Source organism: Pan paniscus, chromosome 1 (genome assembly GCF_029289425.2).
Source record: "Pan paniscus chromosome 1, NHGRI_mPanPan1-v2.0_pri, whole genome shotgun sequence".
NCBI classification, from domain to species: domain Eukaryota; kingdom Metazoa; phylum Chordata; class Mammalia; order Primates; family Hominidae; genus Pan; species Pan paniscus.
Genome location: NC_073249.2, coordinates 21,125,660 through 21,151,072, shown reverse-complemented (window position 1 = coordinate 21,151,072; position 25,413 = coordinate 21,125,660). Strand labels below are relative to the sequence as shown.

The window sequence follows — 25,413 nt, the reverse complement described above, 5'->3', positions numbered from 1 at the left end:
ATTAAATAGCTTGTGTGGCTCGTTACTGTCTGTGAAACACCATAGCCTCAGAGATAACAAATGCAGTGCTACCCCAAAGTAGCCCTCCCACCAACGCTGCCTCCCCCTTCACCCCATTTGAGCACCTTTTACAAAATCTGGAAATCCATGGTGATAGTTGAAACACCTAAGCCCCCAGACCCTGCAAAAACCTTAAATACCACTAAAGGGTATTTGAAGAGATAGAGTGACCTACATAGATATAAATACATAAAGATAAATTTCAACTGAAAATGAAGGCTTTCACAAGAAAAATAATGAAAAGATCTCTGGAAGGCTACACCCTCTCCTGGCCAGTCCTTGCAGTTTTGTTTTACTGAAATGGTGCCCACTCGTGATACACACTGTGAATATTGTGCTGTTTAGATCCACACTGTTGGAGCAGCTGCTTACCAATTTTTGGTTCAAATAGTTTCATAGCACTGGGATATTTTCTAAAGACATGCAGATTTGTGGTTAGCTGGTGTCCAGGAAGCCCTGACTTGAGTAGACCCAATTTTAGTAGGGTAAATATAAATTATATAATATTCCTGAATAATTTCACTGGCCTGTATTTATTATTACAATAAATACTTAATAATTGCTAATTACCCTGATCTGATAATAAATGTATTCAAAGTATCACTATGTACCCCATATAATATACAATTGTTAGGTGTCAATTAACTAAATACTAGCACTTTGGGGATTAAAGAAAAAATAAAAACAAAGTAGGAATTATCCATATTTTGAGAAATAGATTAATGAAAACTGTACAGATAACAACAGAAGAATAACACTTTCTGAGCTCTGATTTTGTGGCAAACATTTTTTAAGGGATTATCATGGATTAAATCAATGAACCTCTCTCCTCCAGGATTTAGGGGCTATTAACACAGCCGTTTCAGTTAATTTGCCTGGAGGTCTCCGATGCTCTTAAACCCTCCTTTTTATAAGGAAAAATGTAGTTACAAACCGTTATTTTCCTAAAGTCCACATGTATCATCATTCATCTGGTTCTAACAATACTCATTTTAAATTTGCTTAACTCGCAAATTTAGTTTTCCTTTTCAAAAACAGTGTACAAATTATTTTGTTCTCCAATTTTAGCAATCAGTTTAAGGGGATCTTTGATTAATGTTTGACCAACCCGAATCAAACAAACTAAATTCCTTTAAATAATTATCCTATTCCAAATTAAGTCTTCTTAAAAGGTTTATACCTTTCAGCATCTACTAATCTGGTTCCTTTTAAGTACTGAACCTTTCCTCATGACCTTTAGAATTCCCAGCCAAATAAATTAAATCTTAACACTGGTGGAGCTCACATTGTTAAAACTTAGCAATTTAAATAGAAATCCATAGACTTACTCTTCAGAATTAAAGTGCAAACTACTTAGAGATCATAAATACTTTTAATATCAGATAAATCATTAAGAAATTGCATTCTGTACTTGATGACCACACGGGAACCTTGCTAGAGTCAAGAGAACTTGTCACTAGTAATTATGAAGACACCTTTACGGTGAGCGTTATTAAAACCCTACTAGAGGTTTTGGGTGGGACTCAAGAGCAAGGGGTGGCCACCTGTGGACGAGGGTTCCCTGTTGTTAACAGAACACGTTGCCCACCTCTCGAGTATGCAGCCCAATCAGTCCCCAGGGTCTCGGTTCCCGTTGCGCCCTTCCCCATGGCCACTGCGCTCATTCATGAGCCTAGGGTGATCAGGCCTCCGGCCTATAAAGAACTGCAGGATCAGTGCGGCTCTTTTCTCGAGATGGTAGGTGGCTCTGAAAAGAGCCTTTATGTCCATCAAAGGGGCCCCGGGGGCGGCGGGCGGCCTCACTTGCCCTTGGCCTTGTGGTGGCTCTCCGTCTTCTTGGGCAGCAGTACGGCCTGGATGTTGGGCAGGACGCCACCCTGCGCGATGGTCACGCGGCCCAGCAGCTTGTTGAGCTCCTCGTCGTTGCGGATGGCCAGCTGCAGGTGGCGCGGGATGATGCGCGTCTTCTTGTTGTCGCGCGCCGCGTTGCCGGCAAGCTCCAGGATCTCGGCAGTCAGGTACTCGAGCACCGCGGCCAGATAGACCGGGGCGCCGGCGCCCACGCGCTCCGAATAGTTGCCCTTGCGGAGCAACCGGTGCACGCGGCCCACGGGGAACTGCAGCCCCGCGCGCGACGAGCGCGACTTAGCCTTGGCGCGCGCCTTGCCACCCTGCTTACCACGACCGGACATTTCCGAGTCAAGGAAAAAAGACAACGGCAACCGAAAAGCGAGACTGAAAACAAGAGGGCAGTGAAGGCCAGCGAGCCCTTATGTATGGTACAGAGGTAGGCTAGACCGCGGCGTTCGATTGGATGGCTATGGTAGCCAATCAGAAAAAGAACCTGGCACTCCTAATTTGCGTATTCCTTTCCCAGCGATGACGTAGAACAACGTTTGATCCAATCAGAAGTGAGCAAATCCTGAGCCTTCATTTGAATACAAAACGTACAAATAGAGTTACTCCGAGCGCCGCGCGTTTCTGTTTGGAGAGACTCAGCCATCATGCCAGACCCATCCAAATCGGCTCCTGCGCCCAAGAAGGGTTCTAAAAAGGCTGTCACCAAGGCACAGAAGAAGGACGGCAAGAAGCGCAAGCGCGGCCGCAAGGAGAGCTATTCTATCTACGTGTACAAGGTGCTGAAGCAGGTGCACCCCGACACCGGCATCTCGTCCAAGGCCATGGGCATCATGAACTCCTTCGTCAATGACATCTTCGAGCGCATCGCCAGCGAGGCCTCCCGCCTGGCGCACTACAACAAGCGCTCCACCATCACGTCCCGCGAAGTGCAGACGGCCGTGCGCCTGCTGCTGCCTGGCGAGCTGGCCAAGCACGCCGTGTCCGAGGGCACCAAGGCTGTCACCAAGTACACCAGCTCCAAGTGAGGCGTTCCCCGGCGTCCTGAACCCAAAGGCTCTTTTCAGAGCCACCCACACGATCGAGAAAGGGTTTCGAACACGGTGAAGGGTTATGTAACCTAATATGTCTCCATGCACCCTAGCGGTTGCCGGGTGCGGCCGAATCTGAGCCGTGTGTGTGTGTGTGTGTGTGTGTGTGTGTGTGTGTGTGTGTGTGCGCGCGTGCGCGCGCCGGCACAGAACGAGAAAAACTGCTCGTTACAGAAATCGGGGTAGAAACTGCTCAGGTGATGTAGCTCAGTAATGTTGGGAGGCGATCAAGGACCCCCTCTCCATCCCCTCCCTCCGCGCAGAGCTATTTACTCACGACGAGATTTCTTTTTTTTTTTCTTTCTTTTCTTTTTTTTTTTTCTAGAAGGAGTCTCGCTCTGTCTCTAGGCTGGCGTGCAGTGGCGCAATCTGGGCTCACTGCAACCTCCGCCTCCTGGGTTCAAGCGATTCTCGTGCCTCAGCCTTACGAGTAGCTGGGATTACAGGCACGCCCCACCACGCCCGGCTAATTTTTTGTATTTTTAGTAGAGACGGGGTTTCACCATGTTGGCCAGGATAGTCTCGATCTCCTGACCTGGTGATCCATCCGCCTCTGCCTCCCAAAGTGCTGGGATTACAGGCGTGAACCACCGCACCCGGCCCCAAATGCCTTTTATAAGCAAGTGGTGCATTCCTGGATGTTGAGCGCTTGCGCCCGGTTCAGGACCGGGTCCAAATGAGGTTGGCGTGCGCCGTGCAGGTGAGGAGTGCGGGTCACCTCCCCCAAAAAGACCCTGTGCCAACCTCCCCAACCCTACCCGCCCCCCATGGGCGAGGCCAGACGTGGCGCAAGACCACGGGCTCTGAGGCCATGGGTGTTGTCACTTTCCCCTGGCGGTGGTGCCTGGCTCTGCATTTGCTTAAGACTTTTCCATCCCTGCCTGGACCAGACAGACATGTTTAGATTTAAGCAATGAACATTCCGGGAGGATATTTTCCTGGCAGGATACCGCGATGGCAGGATGTTTGATACCGAATCGAAGCACGGCGTCAAAGCAGCGTCCTGCGCGGGGGAGCCGGATGTAATAAGCGACCCCAGCTGCCGGTAACTTTAACCCTTATGGGAGTGGGGGTGGGGGAAGGGGTTAATTTAGGAGGAAAAGAATTCCCTTTTTCTGAGCAAATGTAGCTGCCTCCCTCTTTAGCCACATTATTTTCTGCGAGGCGTTTAGCAACGCAGAATTCCTTTCCTACCCCCTCCAAATTCACGGCATTTATTTGGGGAGTTCCATTTTGGCGCAGGAAAGCTCTTTGGCACGAAGGGTTTTCACTTTGGAAAGGGCATCGTTTACGTTTTCATGACTTGGCTTTTCTTCTTTAGAAAAAGAAGATTTCCAGTAATTGCTTCCTCAAACCGTTGTGAAAATTCGAAGTACTAAGCGTTTGTGTCACCATTTCCAGCAGGGAATAAAAATTCAATAAAGTTAAATGAGAAATCATTTTTTTTTTTTTTTGAGACGGAGTCTTGCTCTGTCGCCCAGGCTGGAGTGCAATGGCGCGATCTCTGCTCACTGCAACATCGGCCTCCCGGGTTCAAGCGATTCTCCTGCCTCAGCCTCCCGAGTAGCTGGGACTACAGGCGTGCGCCACCCACGCCCAGCTAATTTTTTTAATTTTTAGTAGAGACGGGGTTTCACCATGTTGGCCAGGATGGTCTGGATCTCTTGACCTCGTGATCCACCCTCCTCGGCCTCCCAAAGTGCTGGGATTACAGGCGTGAGCCACTTCTCCTGGCCGAGAAATAATTTTTAAATAAAATTCAATGAAAAATATTTTTCCCCCAAGTCATTTCTCCAAAGGGAACCCGTCGCGTGCCTGGGATGGGGAAAGAAAGGTCACCGTGAACATCCTCGACCAAAACGGCTTTGTCCCCTACTCCCCACCTTTTTTTTCCTGCGTGATTCCTCTACAAGAATCTTTGAGAACCTTGCATGTTTTAAAGCTATCTAAAATATTTTTATTTTCAATTAAAATAGTTGCAAAGATACAAATACCAACGTGGAACTTTTTAAAAATCAAAATTCTCACATCAGTCTCAAGGTGCCTTTTGGAATATCAATATGATAGTATAATCAATTCATAAAATACATGACCAAATTTTTCTTTGTCAATGCGATGTTTCAGATGATTTTTTTCCTCCTGAATGCCTATTTCCATTCTCCATTTGCCTTACAATTTCACCCTACCATAATATATCTATTGTATGTTTAATAGTGTTTTGTCTATTATTGTTCTCTGCAAAAAAGTCTACATTGAAATTTAAGCATACCTCTGGGTAGTCTCTCACTGTTAAGAAAAATCATCTCGACAGTACACAATTGTTCAAAACAAATAATTTGATGTTATCAAACAGATAAACTTTTAGTGAAACTGACTCTTTTAATGAGCTGGATGGTGCACCCACTCTCTTCTCTCCTCTCCTTTCCACCTCAATGACTGCACACATGCAGTGTTCATATTGTTACAGTGTTAGCACAGCATGGGATCATTTCCATATGGTTACAATGCTAGCAGTGCACAGGGTCATTTCCATTCTGTTTTGTTTTGATATATGCTCCAAAAAAATTTACAAAAAATACACAGGAATGACAATTTTGTCATAGGCACTTTATTCAATTCTTTGCATCCCTAGTTATAATCCAAATATTAAACAGTGATCCATCATCAAAGGTAAGTGGGACTTGTCAACACCCTTAGTACTGTCAAGAAATATAGGATTTGTATGAAAAGCTGTTGAATCCAGTCCTCTCCACTATGAAACAGGTGCCCAATGACTGGAACATCCAAGCCCTCGGCCTCCTACCAGCATGGATTGGAAGTCAATACCTTAAACATTTGCAGCTGTGAAACTACTCTTACAGACCCATATAGTTCTCCACCTTAATGAACTTAAAACATAGGTTTAATAAAGTGAAACCAGTCTCCAGTAGAGAGAGTGAATGATTGTGTTAGCACAAGGCAACAATGGTTAGTGCCAGAGATCAAATCAAGGCACAAGATGAACATTTCATGACATTTTCCAAGTGTAATTCTCTAAGAAGGCATTTTGTGATGGATAATGTCAAACGTCAGTCAATTCATGTCTCAGTCCTTCTGATTCCCCTGGCACAAACTTGAAGTAGAAACAGGCTGTCTTTTCCCGCTACATTAGCACCCCCAGGCCCAGAATGAATGGAATTTGTCCGTCTCTCCCAGGACAGGGATCTGTTAAGGGAGAGGCAAAGAAGGTAAAACAGGATCCTCGCTACTAAGATTTTATAATGGAGAAAATTCAGAGCAATCGTGTCCAGAACCCATTTCTCTAATTATAGTGTTACAACAGAGAAAGACAAATGTTAATGATAAATGAAGGCAGTGCACATCAAATATGTGAGAATCCACGGAGACTAAGGGAATTAGGACTCACTCAACAAAATGGAAGCATTTTCTGGGTTGGAGAGTCATGCCAAGATTCTTAAACTAAGCCAAATTTTTAAACTAAGCTTCATCTCACCTATCTGAGATGGGTGAGTGACAATCACTTAAATACATGTCAGATTGTATGCCTACAAAATCCCTCCAGACTGGCATACAATCTGACATGTATTTAAGAGATTGCCCCTCACCCATCTCAGATGGAAATTTCAAGTCAGATTTGCTAATTATTATGCAGTAAATAAAATAATTTGGAAGGAATCATCTCCAATTAAAGCAACTTTGATTAAAAAACAAAAAATAACAAATGTTGGTGAGAACGCAGGGAAAGGGGATGCTTGTACACTGCTGGTAAGAATGTAAATCAGTACAGCCACTATAGAGACAAATATGGGCATTCTTTAAAAAACTAAAAACAGACTTACCATATGATCCAGCAACCCCATTGCTGGGTATATACCCAAAAGAAAGGAAATCAGTATATCAAAGAGATGTCTGCGGTCTCATGTTCATTGCAGCACTATTTATAATAGCCAAGATAGAAAGTCAACCTTAGTGCCCATCAGTAGATATATGGATAAAGAATATGTGGTACATTTACACATTCGAATACTATTTGGCCATTAAAAAAAATGAAATCCCGTCATCAGCAACATGGATGGAACTGGAGGACATTATGTTAAGTAAAACAAATCAGGCACAGAAAGACAAATACTGCATGATCTCACTCATACGTGGGAGCTAAGAACATGCATCTCATGGAGGTAGAAAGTTGATTGCTGGTTACCAGAAGCTGGGAAGAGTGGTGGGGAAAGGAGGAGATGAAGTTGATTAATGGGTACAAAAATACCCTTAGAAGAAATGGTAACATCTAGTATTGGTTAGAAAAGTAGGGTGACTGTAGTTAACAATAATTAGTTGTATTGCTGGAGGAGAGGAATTGGAATGATCTCGACCTAAAGAGGGTGTGAATATGATGACGGATGTCCCAGTTGCCCTGGTTTGATTGTTAAGCCTATGCGTATATCAAAATATTTGTACCCCCCAAATATGTACAACTATTACGTACTACTAATAAAAAAGCATATTGCTCTGAAAAAGTGCTCTAAAAAATAAAGCCTATTTACAAAAAGAATTTGGAGGAAAGAAAACTCCCTTTAAGAAGAAACTAACCCAAGAAAATGGATATACTTTATGAGGCCAGAGAGGTTAAATGTTGATAAATGCGTGGCTGTCATTGTGTTGGGAGTGTGCAGTGGGAACTGAGCCTGGGTAGAGTGCATCTTCTACCAGTGGGAACTGAGCCTGGAAACCGAATTCTAATTCCAGGCAATGTTTCTGCTTAGAGGGTGGGTGGCTCTCAGGTATTCGTGGTTGGGGTGTCACCGGTATGGGGTATTTTTAGGGGGAGGACAGCCTGGGCCCCAGTCAGGCCTGCATGCCTTAGTTTTTAATGTGTCATCCAGAGATCATACTTATTTTTCCTATGATTTGCTGGAATTTTTTAAAAAAGCACTATATTTGCATTATTCAAAATAATCTTTCACTGTGTAATATGCGTACACACACACACACACACACACATTTTGGGGGTAAAATACGAGAATCCCTTAATTGGGGAAATTTTAGCTGAGTGATAAGGAGATCTGTGAGCCTGCTGTTTTGATGTTTCAAGCAGGAAGGCGTGGCATAAAGAGCTGCTTAGGCGCAACGCTGCTGAAATGGTTTTGGCTAGAAGCTCACAGTGTCTAGTTGTGGCTAAGGAGGGAGGAAAGGGGCGGGAGAAGGACGGACCCAAGCGCCTCCGCCCAGACGGCGCGATAACCCCCTCACCTCCAACCCCGGACCTCAGTGAGCACGTCCTCCAGTCTCAGCCGCCAGGAGGCACTGGGGGCGGGGACGTGGCACAAGATCTTCCCGGAGGTGACCCACGCTCCTCGCGCGCAGGGCGTAAGCCACACACAGATCTTTGGATGGGATCCATGGCGCAATCGCCTGTACTGCCCCCTCTCTGACTTTGCCTGTGGCCAACACAAGACGAACGCAGCCTTTCTAAGGGAAATATGCCGTTACAAACAAGCCTAATTTTATCTCTAAGACTTGCGCCCCCACGGCTCAGTCTACTTTCCCTCATTACTCCAATTGAATCACAGGTCACAACCAGACCAGGTGGCACGCTCCTTTTGGAGCTTGGAGGTGGCTCTGAAAAGAGCCTTTGGGTTCGGGGCGCCGGGACGCGCCTCACTTGGAGCTGGTGTACTTGGTGACAGCCTTAGTGCGCTCGGACACGGCGTGCTTGGCCAGCTCGCCAGGCAGCAGCAGGCGCACGGCCGTCTGCATTTCGCGGGACGTGATGGTGGAGCGCTTGTTGTAGTGCGCCAGGCGGGAGGCCTCGCTGGCGATGCGCTCGAAGATGTCATTGACGAAGGAGTTCATGATGCCCATGGCCTTGGACGAGATGCCGGTGTCGGGGTGCACCTGCTTCAGCACCTTGTACACGTAGATAGAATAGCTCTCCTTGCGGCCGCGCTTGCGCTTCTTGCCGTCCTTCTTCTGCGCCTTGGTAATGGCCTTCTTGGAGCCCTTTTTAGAAGCCGGAGCCGCCCGCGATGGCTCCGGCATGGCGAGGTGACAAGAGCGCCTAAGACGAACGCGGACGCGGGGCGGGCAGGGCTATTTGCCATCTTTATATTCAAATTAAGGCTCCAAATTTGTAGTGTCTGATTGGACGACTTGACGCCGCGGCCGCCACTGGGAGGAATTTCTGTAAATAGCAGAGTCCGGTTCTTCTTTCCTATTGGACGGCGGTCCAACCAATCCCAAGGCATATCCGCCGCGCGCCGGAGCTGAGGTTGCGCATCTTTGTTCAAAGCCTTTGTTTTAAACCTGGAGATTTTTGTGTCCGCAGCGGATCTGGAGGTAGCTAAAGAGAAACTGAAAAACGGTTGCAACCCCAAATTGAGGTCTTCTCTGGCTGTGAGGCACATACATGGGGGCATTTTTTTTTTCTGAGGCCCACAGCTAGGGAGGGGTAGTTAGTGCTTATTTAGAAGGGGAGGTGGCGGTGGGAATGGCAGTTTGCAACGACCTTAACCCTTCGTTTCTTGCCCTTCCCTCCATTCCTCCAAAGATCAAAGAGATGCATTCTTCTCAGAATTCAACTGTAAATCCAAACGGTTCGTTAGGAAATACAGAAAATAGTACAGAAAACATGCTAAGGTACTTCAATTGGAATTGTCATGAGGCAGAGTTTTAACTGGAGAAATTGAATGGGTTTCAAATGAAACTTAGTCTTTCCTATTGTTTTTAAGATCTCCCCAAACCCCTTCGAAGTGACAGCCGTAATGCAAAGGGATTGCTATGGGCGATCTCATTTGTTTCCCGGTATCCCCGAGAGGTGGGTACTGTGATTGCTCTAACTCCGTCAGAGCGCAGGCTTATAGAAGGCACTGTCTCCGAGCTGCGCCCCTCTCCCCGCCATTCTATTAATTCCCAATGAAGAAACGTAAGGTGTTGTGTATTTCAGCTTCAACTGAAGAGCTGGTTAAAAAAGCAGAATCTCAGGCCCACTCCTATCTGATTGAGTTAGAATTTGCATTTTAAATAGACTTGTGTGCACTTGACGATTTGAGAAGCCCTAGTCCGGAGGTCATTTATCTGCCCTAGCTGGGGCAGATAATTTACCTCTCCACACCTCCATATACTCATCTGTGAAATAAGGCTGCCAGTGCCCGCCTGATAGCGTTGCTGAGCATTAATGAGTGTGAAGCAGCGGGCAGGGTGCCCAGCATCTATTTTGTGCTTAATTCCTGTTAGCGCCTTTCCTTCTTAGGACTGATCCAGCCATAAGCAGCTTGGGCTACCTCAGCAGAGCCTGCTCTATGCCCCGGGCAGATCCATCACGTAAATATGTAGCACAAACCTTTCTCTCCCACTAGCATGCTGACTAAGCTTAACTCACAGGGAAGGATGTGGCTTTCATGTCTGAGGCTCCAGAGCACAGAGTGTGGCACCAGCAGGGGCCCAGTCAGTATCTGCTTGTGAATAAGCCTGTGAGCTGAGGCAGTACCCTCTACATTCAAGTCTGTCCTCTGAGGTCTTCTGGGCATCTTGAGACTGTGGGTTCCCTGAGTGGCTTTGGGCATACCCAGCATTAAGCACTTTATCTGCTTCCTTTTGAAATATGTGGTTGATTTAACAAGCATTTCTAGAGTGCTCACTAAGAGCTGGCTAGGTAACCACTTAATAAATACTTGATTCAATTTAGTTCTCAAACAGCCCTTTGACAAAGATTCTCTGCTTGGCCAAACTCTGGTCAGGCTCCAGAACCTCCTCCTGGGTCCATCTGTGCACTTTCTTGTGAAATCCAGTTTTAGGAAGAGCCCCGCCAAGTCAGTTTAACTAGAACCCCTGATTCTGAATATCTGATCACCTTCTGTGCTATCTGATGGGGTTCCTCATCCTCCATCCCCAGGTGATATCTGATCACCCTGCCTGCCTCCAGCAAGAGCCATGTGAGGTTTGTTTACCCAGAATCCCCCTCACACCTGATGTCTTCTTCTTCTTCTTTTTGAGATGGAATCTTGCTCTGTTGCCCAGTAGCACAATCTCAGTTCACTGCAACGTCCACCTCCCGGGTTCAAATGATTTTCCTGCCTCAGCCTCCTGAGCAGCTGGGATTACAGGCATGCCTGACCATGCCAGGCTAAGTTTTGTATTTTTAGTGGAGACAGGGTTTTGCCATATTGGCCAGGCTGGTCTCAAACTGCTGACCTCAAGTGATCCACCCTCCTCAGCCTCCCAAAGTGTTAGGATTACAGCCATGAGCCACCGTACTCGGCCCTGATGTCTCCTCTTAATACTGTTCTATCCACTAATCTACCCTACTCCTGTCTATAAATTTCCACTTGTCAGTGCGGTACTCAGAATTGAGCCCAATCTCTCTACCCTGCTGCAGAATCCCACTGCAATGGTCCTAATCCTACTCCACCGTCCTGAATGAAGCCTTCTTCACCATGGTTTAACAAGTGTTAATATATGTACATATATAGCACTGCTTGCCTTGGTCCTGCCAGCCCAGTGAGATGCTGGTCTTCCCACCAGGTTCTTACTAAGGCTTCCTGGCTTCCTACTGGTGTGGAAAGGTTTGAAACAAAACTTGGAGTGGGACAGGAGGTGGGCATTCTAAGGACTTTGGGTAAGAATATGTCTTTCAGGTACTAAGATTTAGGGTTTGCTCTGCCCACCATATGGTGGCTGCTTGGTGGTGTCAGGAAATCAGTCCTGGTTCTCATGGGTGGTGATTGCTAGGGACTCAATGTCTGTGTTCCCTCCAAATTTCTAGGTTGAAAACCCCCATCCCCAGGGTGATGGTGTTAGAAGGTGGGGCCTTTGGGGGATGATTATGTCATGAGGGTGGAGTGGCATGGTAGGATTCATGCCCTTATAAGAAGAGACACAAGACAGCTTGCTTTTCTCTTTCTCTCTGCTGCAGGGCCCAAGGAAAAACTTTCCTATTGCCCTCTGAAGATTAACTAAAAATCAGCTGACAAAAGACAGATTAAAAGAGAAAAGGCATACACATTTATTTGATCATAGTTTAGTGTGACACAAAAGCCTTTAGAATGAATACAGAAGAAGCTGTCTATTTTAATGCTTAGGTTCAACAAAATATGGACTGCTATGTAGAAATAGGATTGGGCATGATCTACTGCTAATACACTGAGTGGGGACATCCAGCAAGCCCTGTCTGTCTAGATTCTTCTTGGCCTCTCTGCATGGCATTCCTTCCTCTTGGGTATGAGACAGGACCCTCTGTGGAATGGGAGTCTTATGACCTACAACCAGACAAGGTGGCCCAGAGAATTTATGGTCAGCATTTGCACAGAAAGGCAGGAGTTAGAGTAATATTTTTAGGGTTTGTGTCTGGCTCTGGGGAAAGGGGTTGTGGTTTTTATGACCTGCCTTGGGGAAGAGGTATTCTAGTTTCTATGGCCAGTCTGGGGGAGAATGGGACTGAGACAGGAAGGCAGGAGATCAGAGAAAGTTTTTTGCTTCTGAGGTCTTCATTTTAGGATATCGCTTTCTAGCACCATGTGAGGACACAGGGAGAAGATGGCTAGGTGCAAACCAGTAAGAGTGACCTCACAAAACCCAACCCTGCTGACACCCTGATCTCAGACTACTAGCCTTGGATAATCAGCACTCTTTGGGGGAAAATAACGACACAAAATGTATGTGTTATGTAACTGTAATGTGCAGTTTGTATTAAATGTCTTTTGTGTGTGTGTGTGTGTGTTTTTTTTTTTTTTTTTGAGACAGGGTCTTGCTCTGTTGCCCAGGCCAGAGTGCAGTGGTGTGATTCATAGCTCACTGCAGCCTCAAACTCCTGGGTTCAAGCAATCCTCCTATCTCAGCCTCCCAAGTAGCTGGGACTATAGGTGCGTGCCACCATGCCTGGCTAATTTTTTTTTTTTTTATAGAGACAGGGTTTTTCTATGTTTCCCACACAGGTCTCTTTTCCCCCAAAGACTTTGATAAATTTCTGTTGTTTAAGTCTCCCCTTCTGTAGCATTTTGTTAGAACAGCCTGAGCCAATTGAGACAGTGTCTCGGATCAAGACCAACATGATGTATTGGCAGACGGACACTATGGAGTAAACTTGAAGCTTTCCTCATGTGAAGAAAAGAAGGAAAAAAGAAGAGAGGGAAGGAAGGAAAAGAAAGAAAGAAGGAAGTAAAGAAAGAAGAGGGACAGCTGGGGAGACGGAGGGAGGGAAGGACAGGGAAAGAGAAAGAAAAAAGAAAAAGAAACAGTGGCCTCTAGCTTAGTGACCAGGTTTAGATGATTAAGAAAAATAATAAACACCTCCCCCCTGCCCCCCGCACTTCTTTAATCGTTCTACAGTACAGTACTTGGGCTGGAAGCCAGTCCACAAATGTGTTGAATGAATAACTGAATGCATGAAATCAGTCCATCTTTACACCTTAGATTTTTGTGCAGCTCTAGATGATGTATGCTTCTCTACTAGGATAAGGGCTTCCTGCAGTGAGCGCTTTCCCCACCAGCCAAGAAGCCAGGTCCCTTTAAGTCTTACAAACAAGCATTTAACACAGGTGCAGCACGGTGGCTCAGGCCTGTAATCCTAGCACTTTGAGAGACCCAAGCAAGAGGATCCCTTGAGTCCAAGAGTTTAAGACCAGCCTAGCAAACATAGCGAGACCCCTGTCTCTATTTTTTTAAGCATTTAATAAAATTGCACGTTGCAATGGCAAATGCACATGCTCCATCCAGACCCCACCGGTAGAGTGGGATCTGTGTGAGGGACAGCACCCTGCAGATACAGAGAGGACAGGCTTCCAGGCTTCTCAAGGACTAGAGGGAACCTTGTAGGATTTAAAGCGGAGGAACTGGGAGTGGCTGAAATGACAGGGTGTGCTATGGAGTTCTGCAGGGAACATTGGGGCCTCCCGTAATGCTTGCAGGATTGTAAAGAAGGAAAAAAGGGTTTGGGCAGCCTTGCGCTTCTCAGGGCTTCCAGTTGACATCCTATGGACAAAGGCCCTCCTGCCACAGCCAAGGCGCGTTTCCATCAGGGGCGACTCCTGGGGCACCTGAGAGCAACCTCCTCCCGGCGCGCCCCCACCCTGCTTAAAGGCACTGGGTTGCGCCGGGCCGGCACCTGGGAGGTCCCCAGCCCAGCGCTCCGAGCACCGGGGACAAAGGCCGGTGCCCCCGGGGACCTGATGCCCAAGAGGGCAGACCCTCTGACCAAGTCGAGGAGGCACACCGGCTGATTCCCAGCGCCCACGTCCGCAGGAGCAGCTTTTGTGCTGATTTCCATTGCATTTCAGCACTTAGAAAAGAGCTGCAAATGCCAGCGACAGGTGGTGTGGATGCAGAAGCAAAGCAGGAGCATGAAAGTCAATCAGTGAAACAGAGGCAGGCCCGGGCGAGGGCACCAGCCTGGGAACCCGAGGCGTGCTCCCTGAGCAGCAGGTTTGGGGTAACCTGAACGGCGGCCTTTGGTGGCCCTGTCCACCCAGCGAAGCAGCTCCTGCCCTACAGTAGCTTTTGGCGAAAAGCTCTTCAAGGCCAGTGATCTCCCTTCCCCAAGCTAATATTATACCACAGATTTCTCTTCTTACGTACTGCAATTAAATATCTTACGGGCTGCTGACTGCGAAGCTGGTGGCTTCAAGCAGCATTTGGAGAAGATATGGAAACCGGCAACGTACCTATCACAAGACATAAGGGAATTTTATGTAATAAATAATAAATAATAAATATTTATTATTTAACCAGGAGAGGTGGTTTCCACCAGGGAAGGGAGAGCCGGGGAGTGTGCGGGGAGGGGTGCCCTATGGTGGGCTAGGAGGGGTGCAGGGGGAGTGCAGGAGGAGGTGGGCAAGTGGGGGATACCGGGGTGGGGCGGGTTGGGAGGGGAGGGGCTCTCAGATGGGAGACAACAGGTATGCGGGGAGGGACGCTGGGAGGAAGGGGGGTGGGGGAGGGTGGCGGGGAGGGGAGCAGGAGTTGGGGGAGGGGCTCCGGGGGATGGGTGGGGAGGGGAGCTGGACTGATCCCCGATTTACCCTGAGGAACACGCAAGCCGGCCTCCTCCACCCTGTAAACCCCGAAGCAGCCTCATCCCTGTGCCACACGGGTGTCGGGAAATCTTGGTGACATGCAAAGATTGGGGAGAAAACATTAAGGCGCAAACGTGCATGAAATACAACAAATTCCAAACTCAGAAATAAAACCGAGGGTCGCAGAGAGGCAGCGGAATGAAGGGTGGCTTTGGAAAGCTCGAGAAGGCGCATCAGCCAATTGGTTTGTGGTGTGAGGCGGGTGAGAATGAATTTAGAACCAACTGGATACTGCACCCCTCAGTATTGGGGCGTCACAGCACCGCGGCACCCCTGCACTGCGTAACCATCTTCCCCGGCACCCCTGCAGCCCCAGCATCCCAACACTCCTGCACTCTGGTGCCGGGGCTTCTCTCTATCCCTGGCACCCCTGTGAACTCAGCACCACACCATTTGACAACTCTGCTCCCGGCACCCCTGCACTTCTGCACTCGGGTACCACTGCACCCCTGCATTCATATCCTCTGCCCCCACACCCCTGTAACCCCAGCACCCCCAGCATCCCTGCAACTGGTGACCCCTATAATCCCAGCAGCACCCCATCTGACACCCTTGCGTCCGGCACCCCAGCACTGCGGTACCCCGGCATCCGTGAAGCAGAGCACCCTGGCGCCGCATGCCCTGAGCCTGGGCTGCCCCTTCGCGCAGGAACCCAAGACGGAACCCACTCGCGTTGCGCCCGAAGAGGTGCGAGGCTGGTCCGCCAGACCCGCCCAGCACGTCACCAACACACCTAAGGAAGCCGGCTCCGGTGCCGCCTCCGTGGGGCGCGGGCTGGAGATGAAGGTGCAGGTCTCTGGACTGCGCAGAAACGCTTTTCCCAGAACCGCCCAAGACATTAACTAGGTAAAGTGGGTTATTTTCCCGAGTGCGTTTGACGCTTCTTTCCCAGGCCGGGATGGGAAAATGGGCTGGCCACCGGGTCCCTGTCCATCTGTGTCCTCCAAAGGAGGCTGGAGGATCACTTGAGGCCAGGAGTTCAAAACCAGCTTGGGTGACACGACATAGCGAGACCTCGTCTCTACAAAAAAATTTAAAAAGTTAACGGGCGTGGTGGCCTGCGCCTATCGTCCCCCAGCTACTTGGGAGGATGAGGCGGGGCGATCGCTTGAGCTTGGGAGTAGGGGGCTGCAGTGAGCTGTGATCGTGCCATTGCAGTCCAGCGTAGGTGACAAAGCAAGATACTGCCTCCAAAAAAAAAAAAAAAAAAAAAAGCTAACCTGAGTCTAGACTGGACTCCTCAGCCAAGTCTTCTAGTCTTGTTTTGTAGCCTCAGATTCTGCACCCTGCTGTCTTCTTAAGTCACCCCTAGGGGGCATTTTGTTCCAGTGGAAGAGCAGAATATGCCTCCTGCAAGACGAGGGATTGTTGGGCTCAGGGCAATGGAGAAGAAAGTATACAGGAGAGCTCACTGCCCTCCCTCTGGGTGGCTAAAAGCAGGACATGGATTTACAGAAGGCATCCAGCCCCCACCCCACTTCACCAGGGAGAAGGGAGGTTAGCACTGAAGACAACTTTGCACCTTTATTGACTGGAGATGCTACCAGGGGATCTGCATTAGCAAGGGCTACTAACTAGACTTCATGTGTCCTTTACGTGCCTTTCTCCAAGTTGCTGTTCCTAGAGACTCAAAGTTCATCTCTCTTATCTTGTCACTTCTCTGCAGATTTACTGTTCTTTGTTGAAGATACCATAAAAGCGGGAATTCAAAGCCACCTCTTTGAGGACTACCCATTCTCTGGGGGCCACGCATGTATCTAGGAAAGGTAGCTGCTAGTAAGCTGCTATTTGTGACTCTTGCTAATGTGTCTTTTATAACAGGGGTCAGTTTCAACTAAGAATTGATGGGGTGGAGGGTATTTTCCCCCTACATGATGTCATTAATGTGCTGGACCATCAAATAAATTCTAACACGTAATCAAAAAATTCTTCCTTCCAGAAAAGTAAGAAACTCCTATACTTTCTCTAGCAGGAGGGCTGTGGCCTGTTTGGTTTGCTATTTTAACCGTTTATCTACCCTGTGCCTACACCTGCATGGGTTCTCAACTGTACAGCTGACCCTTGAGCAACCAGCGTTTGACCTTCGAGGGTTACTGATACACAGCTTTTCTCCAGCCTTTGCTACCCCTATCCCTGAGACAGCGAGATGAAGCCCTCCTCTCCCTCCTCCTCCTCTGCAGCCTCTCAGTGTGAAGACCACTAGGATGACCTTTATGATGATTCACTTCCTTTTCATGAATAGTAACTACATGTTCTCTTTCTTAGGACTTTCTTAATAACATTTTCTTTCCTCTAGCTTACCGTATTGTAAGGACACAGTATGTAATATATAGAACATACAAAATTTGCCTTAATCGACTGCTTATGTTATTGGTAAGGCTTCCAACAGTAGCCTATTAGTAGTTAAGTTTTGGGGGAGTCAAATTATATGTGAAGGCCAGGCACCATGGCTGACACCTGTAATCCCAATGTTTTGGGAGGCCAAAGTGGGAGGATTGCTTGAGGCCAGGAGTTTGAGACCAGCCTGGACAACATAGCAAGATCACATCTGCACAAAAAATAAAAAATACAAAATTTACCTGGCCATGGTGGCTCAGGCCTGTGGTTCCAGCTATTTGAGAGACTGAGGTGGGAAGACTGCTTGGGCTCAGGAGTTTGAGGCTGCAGTGAGCTGTGATTACACTCCAGTATGGGCGACAGAGTGAGACCCCAACTCAAAAAAAAGTTATACTTGGATTTTCAACTGGACAGGGGTCAGCACCCTTAACCCACGCTGCCTTGTCCAAGGGAGAGCTGTGCATGCAATTACACAAGTGCTTTCTGAATGCTTTTCCCTCCTGTTCTTCCTGTCTAGCTTCTAACACCACCCTGTCCCCACCTGTAGTAACAACTTCCCTAAATTCCTCCTTATGGGCTATACAATTTTTGGGGAGAGGGTTTCCCAAAATGTGGTTCTGATATCCACACACCTACCTAACATTTCTTACTCTACATCCTCAGGGGGCTGGTCTCGAACTCCTGACCTCAAGTGATCCTCCTGCCTTGGCCTCCCAAAGTCCTGGGATTACAGGTGTGAGCCACCGTGTCCGGCCCCCAGTGAGATTTAAAAACACTCCTCAAAGGCTCCAGCCTCAAGCTGAATCTTCTACAAAACTGAACTCACCTTCTCACCCCAGCTCTCCACTCCAAGGGACGCACACCACATAGAAACCCTGGTGGTGTCATCTCACTCTTCTCCATTTCTAGTCAATGGCCACACTTCTCTCCCTAGCTCAGCACCATGGTGCTGCTCACACACGGGCAGGCATTCTAGATGAGTCCCCCATCTGGCCTAGGAACTTCCTCCCTGGCACTTGGTCTCCCTCCAACCAGTTCATGTTTCTGCATTGGGGCACTGAGAAATTCCAGCACCTGGTCACATCTCTATTGTGTAAGCCCTCACTATGTACATGGTCCCTGGATGCCCCACCCACAATCCTAATCCTGCAGCCCAGCCAGGACTCCCTGCCATCTCTTCTTCTGGGCCTCCTCTCACTTTTTAAAAATAGAATTAAAGGCCGGGCACGGTGGCTCACACCTGTAATCCCAGCGTTTTGGGAGGCTGAGGTGGGTGGATCACAAGGTCAGGAGATCGAGACCATCCTGGCTAACACGATGAAATCCCGTCTCTGCTAAAAAATACAAAAAATTAGCTGGGCATGGTGGTGGGCGCCTGTAGTCCCAACTACTCGGGAGGCTGAGGCAGGAGAATGGTGTGAGCCCAGGAGCTTGCAGTGAGCTGAGATCGTGCCACTGCCCTCCAGACTGGGAGAGAGAGCTAGACTCCATCTCAAAAAAAATAAAAATAAAAATAAAAATAATTAAAAAAATAAAAATAAATTACTCAGGTACAGTGAGGCCAACAGATCAGGAGACAAACACCATTGAAAAGACAGTTTATTACTCACAGTTCCCAAGAGGAGGGGTTTGCTATTGCTAAGCCTTCGATGCCACGAGGGATAGCGCCAGGGTCAGTTAAGAGGCAGATGGAGGGAGGGGAAAGTGTGGGCAGGAGCCTTTACTGTGGTTTTCACTGGAAGGAGCAGGCAAGGCAGACTAGGCTAGCTCACAATGGCTGGTTTGAATAAGCCCAGCAGGCTCTGGGTGCCTAACCTTGGGGTGCTTTGGGCCACACACCAAGAAAGCAATTCTATAGATTCTCCAGTGGACACCAGCTGGGTGTCCTCCAATGCAATGCAATTCCGACAGCAGAAAAATGCAAATGGGAAATTTTTAAAAGAGTCTTCAGTTTTGGCAGGTTGGCAATATGTGTAGGTATTAACCTGATGTACTCCTTTTAGTCTCCTTTTATATAAGACACAGGGGCTGGACTGTGCCATTCAAAGACATCTCTCAATTTCAACACTTTGTGATCCCCCTCACCCTTTTTCCATTTACACATAGAAAATTTGGAGTGCCAACCAAAATAACAGAGAGAGACGATAGTGGCCTGGAGTGTGACAGCTCCATAGATGAGTGGTTGGGGCTGTGGGCTCTGGGTTGGTGAGTTTGTATATGAAATGCACAATCCCAGTAGTTTTTTTTTTCTAGCTGTAAATTTTTTTTTCTAGCTATAAAATTGTCCCCGGGAGAAGCTGTCCCTCCATGGCCAGTGAGGCCCTGGATGTCAAAGCCTCTGAAAATATAGAAAATCAAAGGCATGGTTACTACACTTGCATTCCTCTATCCTGCCAGGAATGCTGTTTGCTCTTTTTGGGGCTCAGAAACTGATACCCCAGCGCTTTGACATGCTGAACTGAATAAGAAGCCTCCAGGTCTCTCTGACCTTCCCCTCCTTCCTGTCTCCCAATCTTCTGTCTCTCCCAAAGCACTGGATGAAGCGGTTCTCTGAAATTCCCCTATCTGCTGCAGCAGAAAACAATGGCCTCCGATCCCTTCCCTGAGTTTCAAACGGCTGAACTCTCATCACAGGAATGAGGACTGAAGTCGGTCAACATGCCTGGACAGACCTTTTTTTTCTAGCTGTAAATATATTTTTTAGCTATAAAATTGGCCCTGGTAGAAGCCGTCTTTGTCACAAACCAACAGACTGTCCCAGACCATTGTATGTTCTTCAAGCCCATTGAATTTCCCTAAAAAATATTTACTATCCCCCTAAAATAATGCACACTTCCTTATCTCCCTTTCCCCTAAGAGGAGAATAAAGGCCTCTGCACCCCATTGCATGGTGGGGTAACCACCCTGTGATTCTCCCCATGCATGTTAATAGATGTGTAAGCCTTTCCTCCTAGCAATCTGCCTTCTGTCAGCTGATTTTATAACAAAACTTCAGAAGATAAAGGGGAAGTTTTCCCTTGGCTCCTAAGCTGTCCACCCTGTTGATCAGAAGCAGGGCAATGCTGATAACACACCAGTAATGTCCTGATCCTTGATGCTCCTGCCCCGCAACTTTCTAGGTCTGTGCAGTTAGCCCACATCTTTTTTTTCTTTCTCTCTCTTTTTTTTTTTTTAGACGGAGTTTAGCTCTTGTTGCCCAGGCTGGAGAGCAATGGTGCGATCTCGGCTCACCGCAACCTCTGCCTCCCAGGTTCTCCTGCCTCAGCCTCCCGAGTAGCTGGGATTACAGGCGTGTGCCACCACACCTGGCTAATTTTGTATTTTTAGTAGAGATGGGGTTTCTCCATGTTGGTCAGGCTTGTCTCCAACTCCCGACTTCAGGTGATCTGCCTGCCTCGGCCTCCCAAAGTGCTGGGATTACAGGCGTGAGCCACCGCACCTGGCTAGCCCACATCTTATGATGTCCCATGTCTAGAGAGAGGGCTGTCGTCAACAATGACCTCAGATGCACACAAACCCTCAGTCAGTGCAAGAATCCAAGTATCCCCAGAGGGCCAGCAAGTCCAGTTCAAACAGGAGCTGGGAGGAAACCTGGCTGGTGCTCACCTGCTTGTTGGGATAGGGGGCTGTTATAAAGTGAATTATGTCCCTTGAAATTCACAGGTTGAAGTCCTACCCCCAGGACCTCAGAATGTGGCTGTGTTTGGAGACAGAGCCATTAAAGAGGAAATAAAGGTAAATGAGTTCCTTGGGGTGGGCCCTACTCCCATAGGTCTGTTGTCCTCATAAGAAGGGATTAGGGCACAGACTCACAAGGAGGGATGGCCCTATGAGGACCGGGGAGGAGACTGCATCTACAGGCTCAGGAGAGACGCCTCAGGGGGAAATGACCTTGTTCACACCTTGATCTCGGACTCCAGCCTCCAGCACCATGAGAAAGTAAACTTCAGTTGTTTATGGCACCCAGTCTCTCTGCTGCAGTGTTATGGTGGTGTGAACCCTAAAAATCTGAGACAGGTCTCAGTTAATTTAGAAAGTTTATTTTGCCAAGGTTGAGGACATGTGCGTGACACAGCCTCAGGAAGTCCTGCCAACACGCGCCCAAGGTGGTTGGGGCACATCTTGGTTTTATACATTTTAGGGAGACATGAGACATCAATTAATATATTAAGAAGTACATTAGCTCCATCCCAAAAGGCGGAGACAGCTCAAAACAAGGCCGCCCCACCCCCACTGTACTGGGGGCTTCCAGGTCACAAGTAGATGAGAGAGACAGATGGTTGCATTCTTTTGAGTGTCTGATAAGTCTTTCCCAAGAGGCAATCAGAATATGCATCTATCTCTGTGAGCAGAGGGATGACTGAATAGCATGTGAGGTAGATTTGACCTGAGAGGTTCCCAGCCTGAAGGGGTCCAACTATCTTCCTTTCACAGCGGCCTGAACCAATTGAGACAGGGAGGTTGCAAGTTTTAGATGGAAGAAACCACAGAGCTGTAACTTATGTCTGAAGGGTGTGCAAGGCAAGCAAGGCCCTTTTGTGCTCTAGTCCGTATTTTTGTCAACATCCCGGTTCAAGCTGGGAACCAAGTGATAGGATCTGAACAGAGATTATCATTCATTCACTTCAGGGACCTGGGAGAGAAAACCAAATTTGCTTGGGTCAGGATTATGGAATTGCTTTATATATAGTGAATCAAAGGCTTAGAATAATAATAATAATACCTATTATTATTATTACTTTCAGTTTAGAAATATCTTAGCTTCTAGGCCAGGCATGGTGGCTCATGCCTGTAGTCCCAGCACTTTAGAAGGCTGAGGTGGGAGGATCACTCGAGCCCAGGAGTTTGAGACAAGCCTGGGCAACATGGTGAAACCTTTTCTCTACAAAAAATTTTAAAACTTAGCCAGACTTGATGGCACACACCTGTAGTCTCTGCTACTTGGGAGATTGAGGTGGGAAGATTGCTTGAGCCAGGGAGGTGGAGGCTGCAGTGAGCCCTCATTGCGCCATTGAACTCTAGCCTGGGCAACAGAGCAAGAGCAAAGCCCTGTCTCAAAATAATAATAATAATAATAATAATTTAAAAAACATTATGTCTCTAAATTTGTTGTAATTTTGTCTTTTGATAGGCATAAGGATTAGATTGAACTAAAGGACACTGAGAATGCATCTCTTAAGTAAGTAAATAAAATAGAAATACCTTAGGTATTTGAACTGAAAATTTGAGACAGGTCTCAGTTAATTTAGAAAGTTTGTTTTGCCAAGGTTGAGGACAGGCACCCATGACACAGCCTCAGGAAGTCCTGACGACAAGTGCTCAAGGTGCTCGGGGCACAGCTTGGTTTTATGCATTTTAGGGAGACATGAGACATCAGTCAATATATGTAAGTACATTGGTTCAGTCTGGAAAGGCAGGAAAACCTGAAGCAACGGCAGAAAGATTCAAAGTGGGGAGGGGCCTTCCTGGTCACAAATAGGTGAAACACAAACAGTTGCATTCTTTTGAGTTTCTGATTTGCCTTTCCAAAGGAGGCAATCAGATATGCATCTATTTCAGTGAGCAGAGGGGTGACTTTAAATAGAATGGGAGGCAGGTTGGCCCTAAGCAGTTCCCAGCTTGACTTTTCTCTTTAGCCAAGTGACTTTGGGGCCCCAAGATTTATTTTCCTTTCACAGGTATATTTAGATATTTAGAATCCTAATTTTTTGAGCAATTTTGACATCTGAAATATTGAAAAGATTACCATTACAATTGCATTTAAAATGAAACATTGAGTAATTGGTTTTGACATGAGTTTTTAAGTTGAAAGGTTTAAAAATTATGCAAAGGCTATCCATAATATTGGATAATACAGTTAGCTTAATATTCGCCATCTTTAAGGGTAGCGGTTAATTTTGTGAACGTTATCTCTGCCTGCGTGGAGGGTTGCAGTGAGAGAGGCCAGGGCTCCTGGATGTTGAGGTATGGATGGTAGCCCAGCCCACCCATGCTGTCTCTGGCCCTGCAGGTGACCACAGTCCCTCATTTTTGTCTGTGGTGGCGATGGCATCTGTGCAAGGCTGTGGTTTTTTTTTTTTTTCTTTCTTTTTTAATCAGGCCCCTTCGTCATTTCCTTCCTTTTCTCCCTTGTTCCCTAGCTGGTGTGTGGCTCTGGGATTGGGCCCTGCTCGAATGCATCCTCTTTCTCTGGCCGGAGCTGGTCCAGCCCATGATGGGAGGTCTGACCACTGGGTCCTCAGGCCCTTCCGTGGTCATGATAATGGCATCAGTGCCTGGCCCAACACCCACCCTGGATATCTGGAGGAGGGGAGCTCTGATTTGCTGGGCTGGAATGGCTGTCAATGGAAGCCCGACCTGGCCATTTGGCCTTGAGGAGACAATTGCCTGGGGCTGTAGGGGGACCACCCAGGAGGAAGGGGACGGAGGAAGAAGTGTGTGTCCTGGGACATCCCCAGGCTCCCAGGGCTCACACTGCCTGACAGTATCAGGCTGCACTTGCAGTCTCAGGAGCCACAGGCCACCCTCCTCCACTGTCATTTACAGCCATCTGCAGTTAGGTCCTGTCACCCGCAACCTAAAGCTCCTGACACATCAAAGCAGCACACAGAGGCTTGTGGGAGTTGATGCCATCAGCCCATTTGTAATGTGTCCTCGATTTGAGAACCATGTTGGATAAGGTTGTGGTCATCAGTGGGCACTCATTTTAGTGAGGCAAGGGTGGGATTGCCTAAATGCATGTGAGATTGCCTAAATGCATGTGAGATTGAAGAGCCAAGAAGACATTTTGAATTGTATTTATTTATTTGACTGTGGTTGAAACATGCAGCATGAGTTGTGCCCTCCAAACAGATCTGGTGTAGGTACAGAACTGCTCAGGTATCATTTATTGCATGCTACTCTACTCAGGCACAAGGCTCTAGTTAAAAAGCATACATCTCAGCTCAGAGTCCACCTTTATCACCAGCCTGTGTGGGCCCCCTCTTATGTACACACACACACACACACACACACACACACACACACACACTCCCAAGTACCTTGCCTGTTAAACCCATTTTCCTTGCTTAAAGGAAAGGGGTTTCCATTCCCTGCAACTCAAGACATACAGGAAAAATCAATGGACATGTTTTTTTCCAACTCTCCACTCAACATGACCCTTCTGCCACCAGATGTTGGCAGGAGTGTTTTCCCACACACCAAGCAAGCAACTCTGCAGATTCCCCAGTGGACACCAGCTGGGCGTCCTCCAGTGCAATTCTAACAGCAGAACAATGTAGACAGAAATGTTTAAAAAGAGACTTTATTTTCAGCAGGTTGGAGTGTGTGTGTGTGTGTGTGTGTGTGTGTGTGTGTTAACATGCTTAGTCTCCTTTAGTAAGACACAGGGACTGGACTGAACCATCTGGAAGACATCTCTCCATTTTGACACTTTATGATTCCCCCCTACCTTTTTTTCACTTACACATAGAAAATTTGGTGTCAACTGAAATAAACCGAGACAAGCTCTCTAAAAGAAATTTATTTGGGAATAAAGCATTGCAATGGGAATACGTGTGCCATAGTAAAAAGTAAGTGCGTATTCAGAGAGGTAAAGGAAGACAAAGGTTTTTAAAGGAAAAAAATAAGAAGAATTACATAATTGTTTTGAAATAATTATCTGTGGTTAGAAATATCAATAACAAGGGTGACACCAGTCCGAAGTTAAACAGGAGGTTACTGGGGAGATGTCCTTGCAAATGTCTTTTTTGTGTACCCTGGCGATGTCCTCTGAGCAAGGCTGTGGTTTTTGTAGTCTCTTTTTTTTTTAAATCAGGCATGCAAGCCCGACAATCTTCTCTTCAGGACTTCTCCAATCCTATTGGTCAGGGTTTTGTGAACATTCGTGACTCCATTTCTATTCTGACAATTTTCTCAGGCAGAAGAGCAGAGTGACTTCATACCACGTAGGAAGTTGTGTTTCTTAGTTGTATTTCTGCCTTTTAGGAGCAATGAAAATGAATTAC

The 25,413-nt window shown here is 47.3% G+C and overlaps 3 protein-coding genes across 3 annotated transcripts; 1 reads left to right on the top strand and 2 right to left on the bottom strand.

The window, feature by feature from the left end:
- Positions 1-1,413: 1,413 nt before the first annotated feature.
- Positions 1,414-2,252, bottom strand: LOC100975117 (histone H2A type 3). Its single transcript, XM_003804778.5, has one exon. It carries the CDS (start codon positions 2,250-2,252, stop codon positions 1,860-1,862), a length of 393 nt encoding a protein of 130 aa, XP_003804826.1. The 3' UTR covers positions 1,414-1,859.
- Positions 2,253-2,564: 312 nt separating this feature from the next.
- On the top strand, positions 2,565-2,945 carry LOC130540440 (histone H2B type 3-B). The gene has a single exon (XM_057300597.2). It carries the CDS (start codon positions 2,565-2,567, stop codon positions 2,943-2,945), a length of 381 nt encoding a protein of 126 aa, XP_057156580.1.
- Positions 2,946-6,391: 3,446 nt separating this feature from the next.
- Positions 6,392-14,722, bottom strand: LOC100975795 (H2B.U histone 2-like). Its single transcript, XM_034948561.3, has one exon. The coding sequence runs from the start codon at positions 9,042-9,044 to the stop codon at positions 8,664-8,666; it is 381 nt and encodes a 126-aa protein (XP_034804452.1). The 5' UTR covers positions 9,045-14,722; the 3' UTR covers positions 6,392-8,663.
- Positions 14,723-25,413: the final 10,691 nt, after the last annotated feature.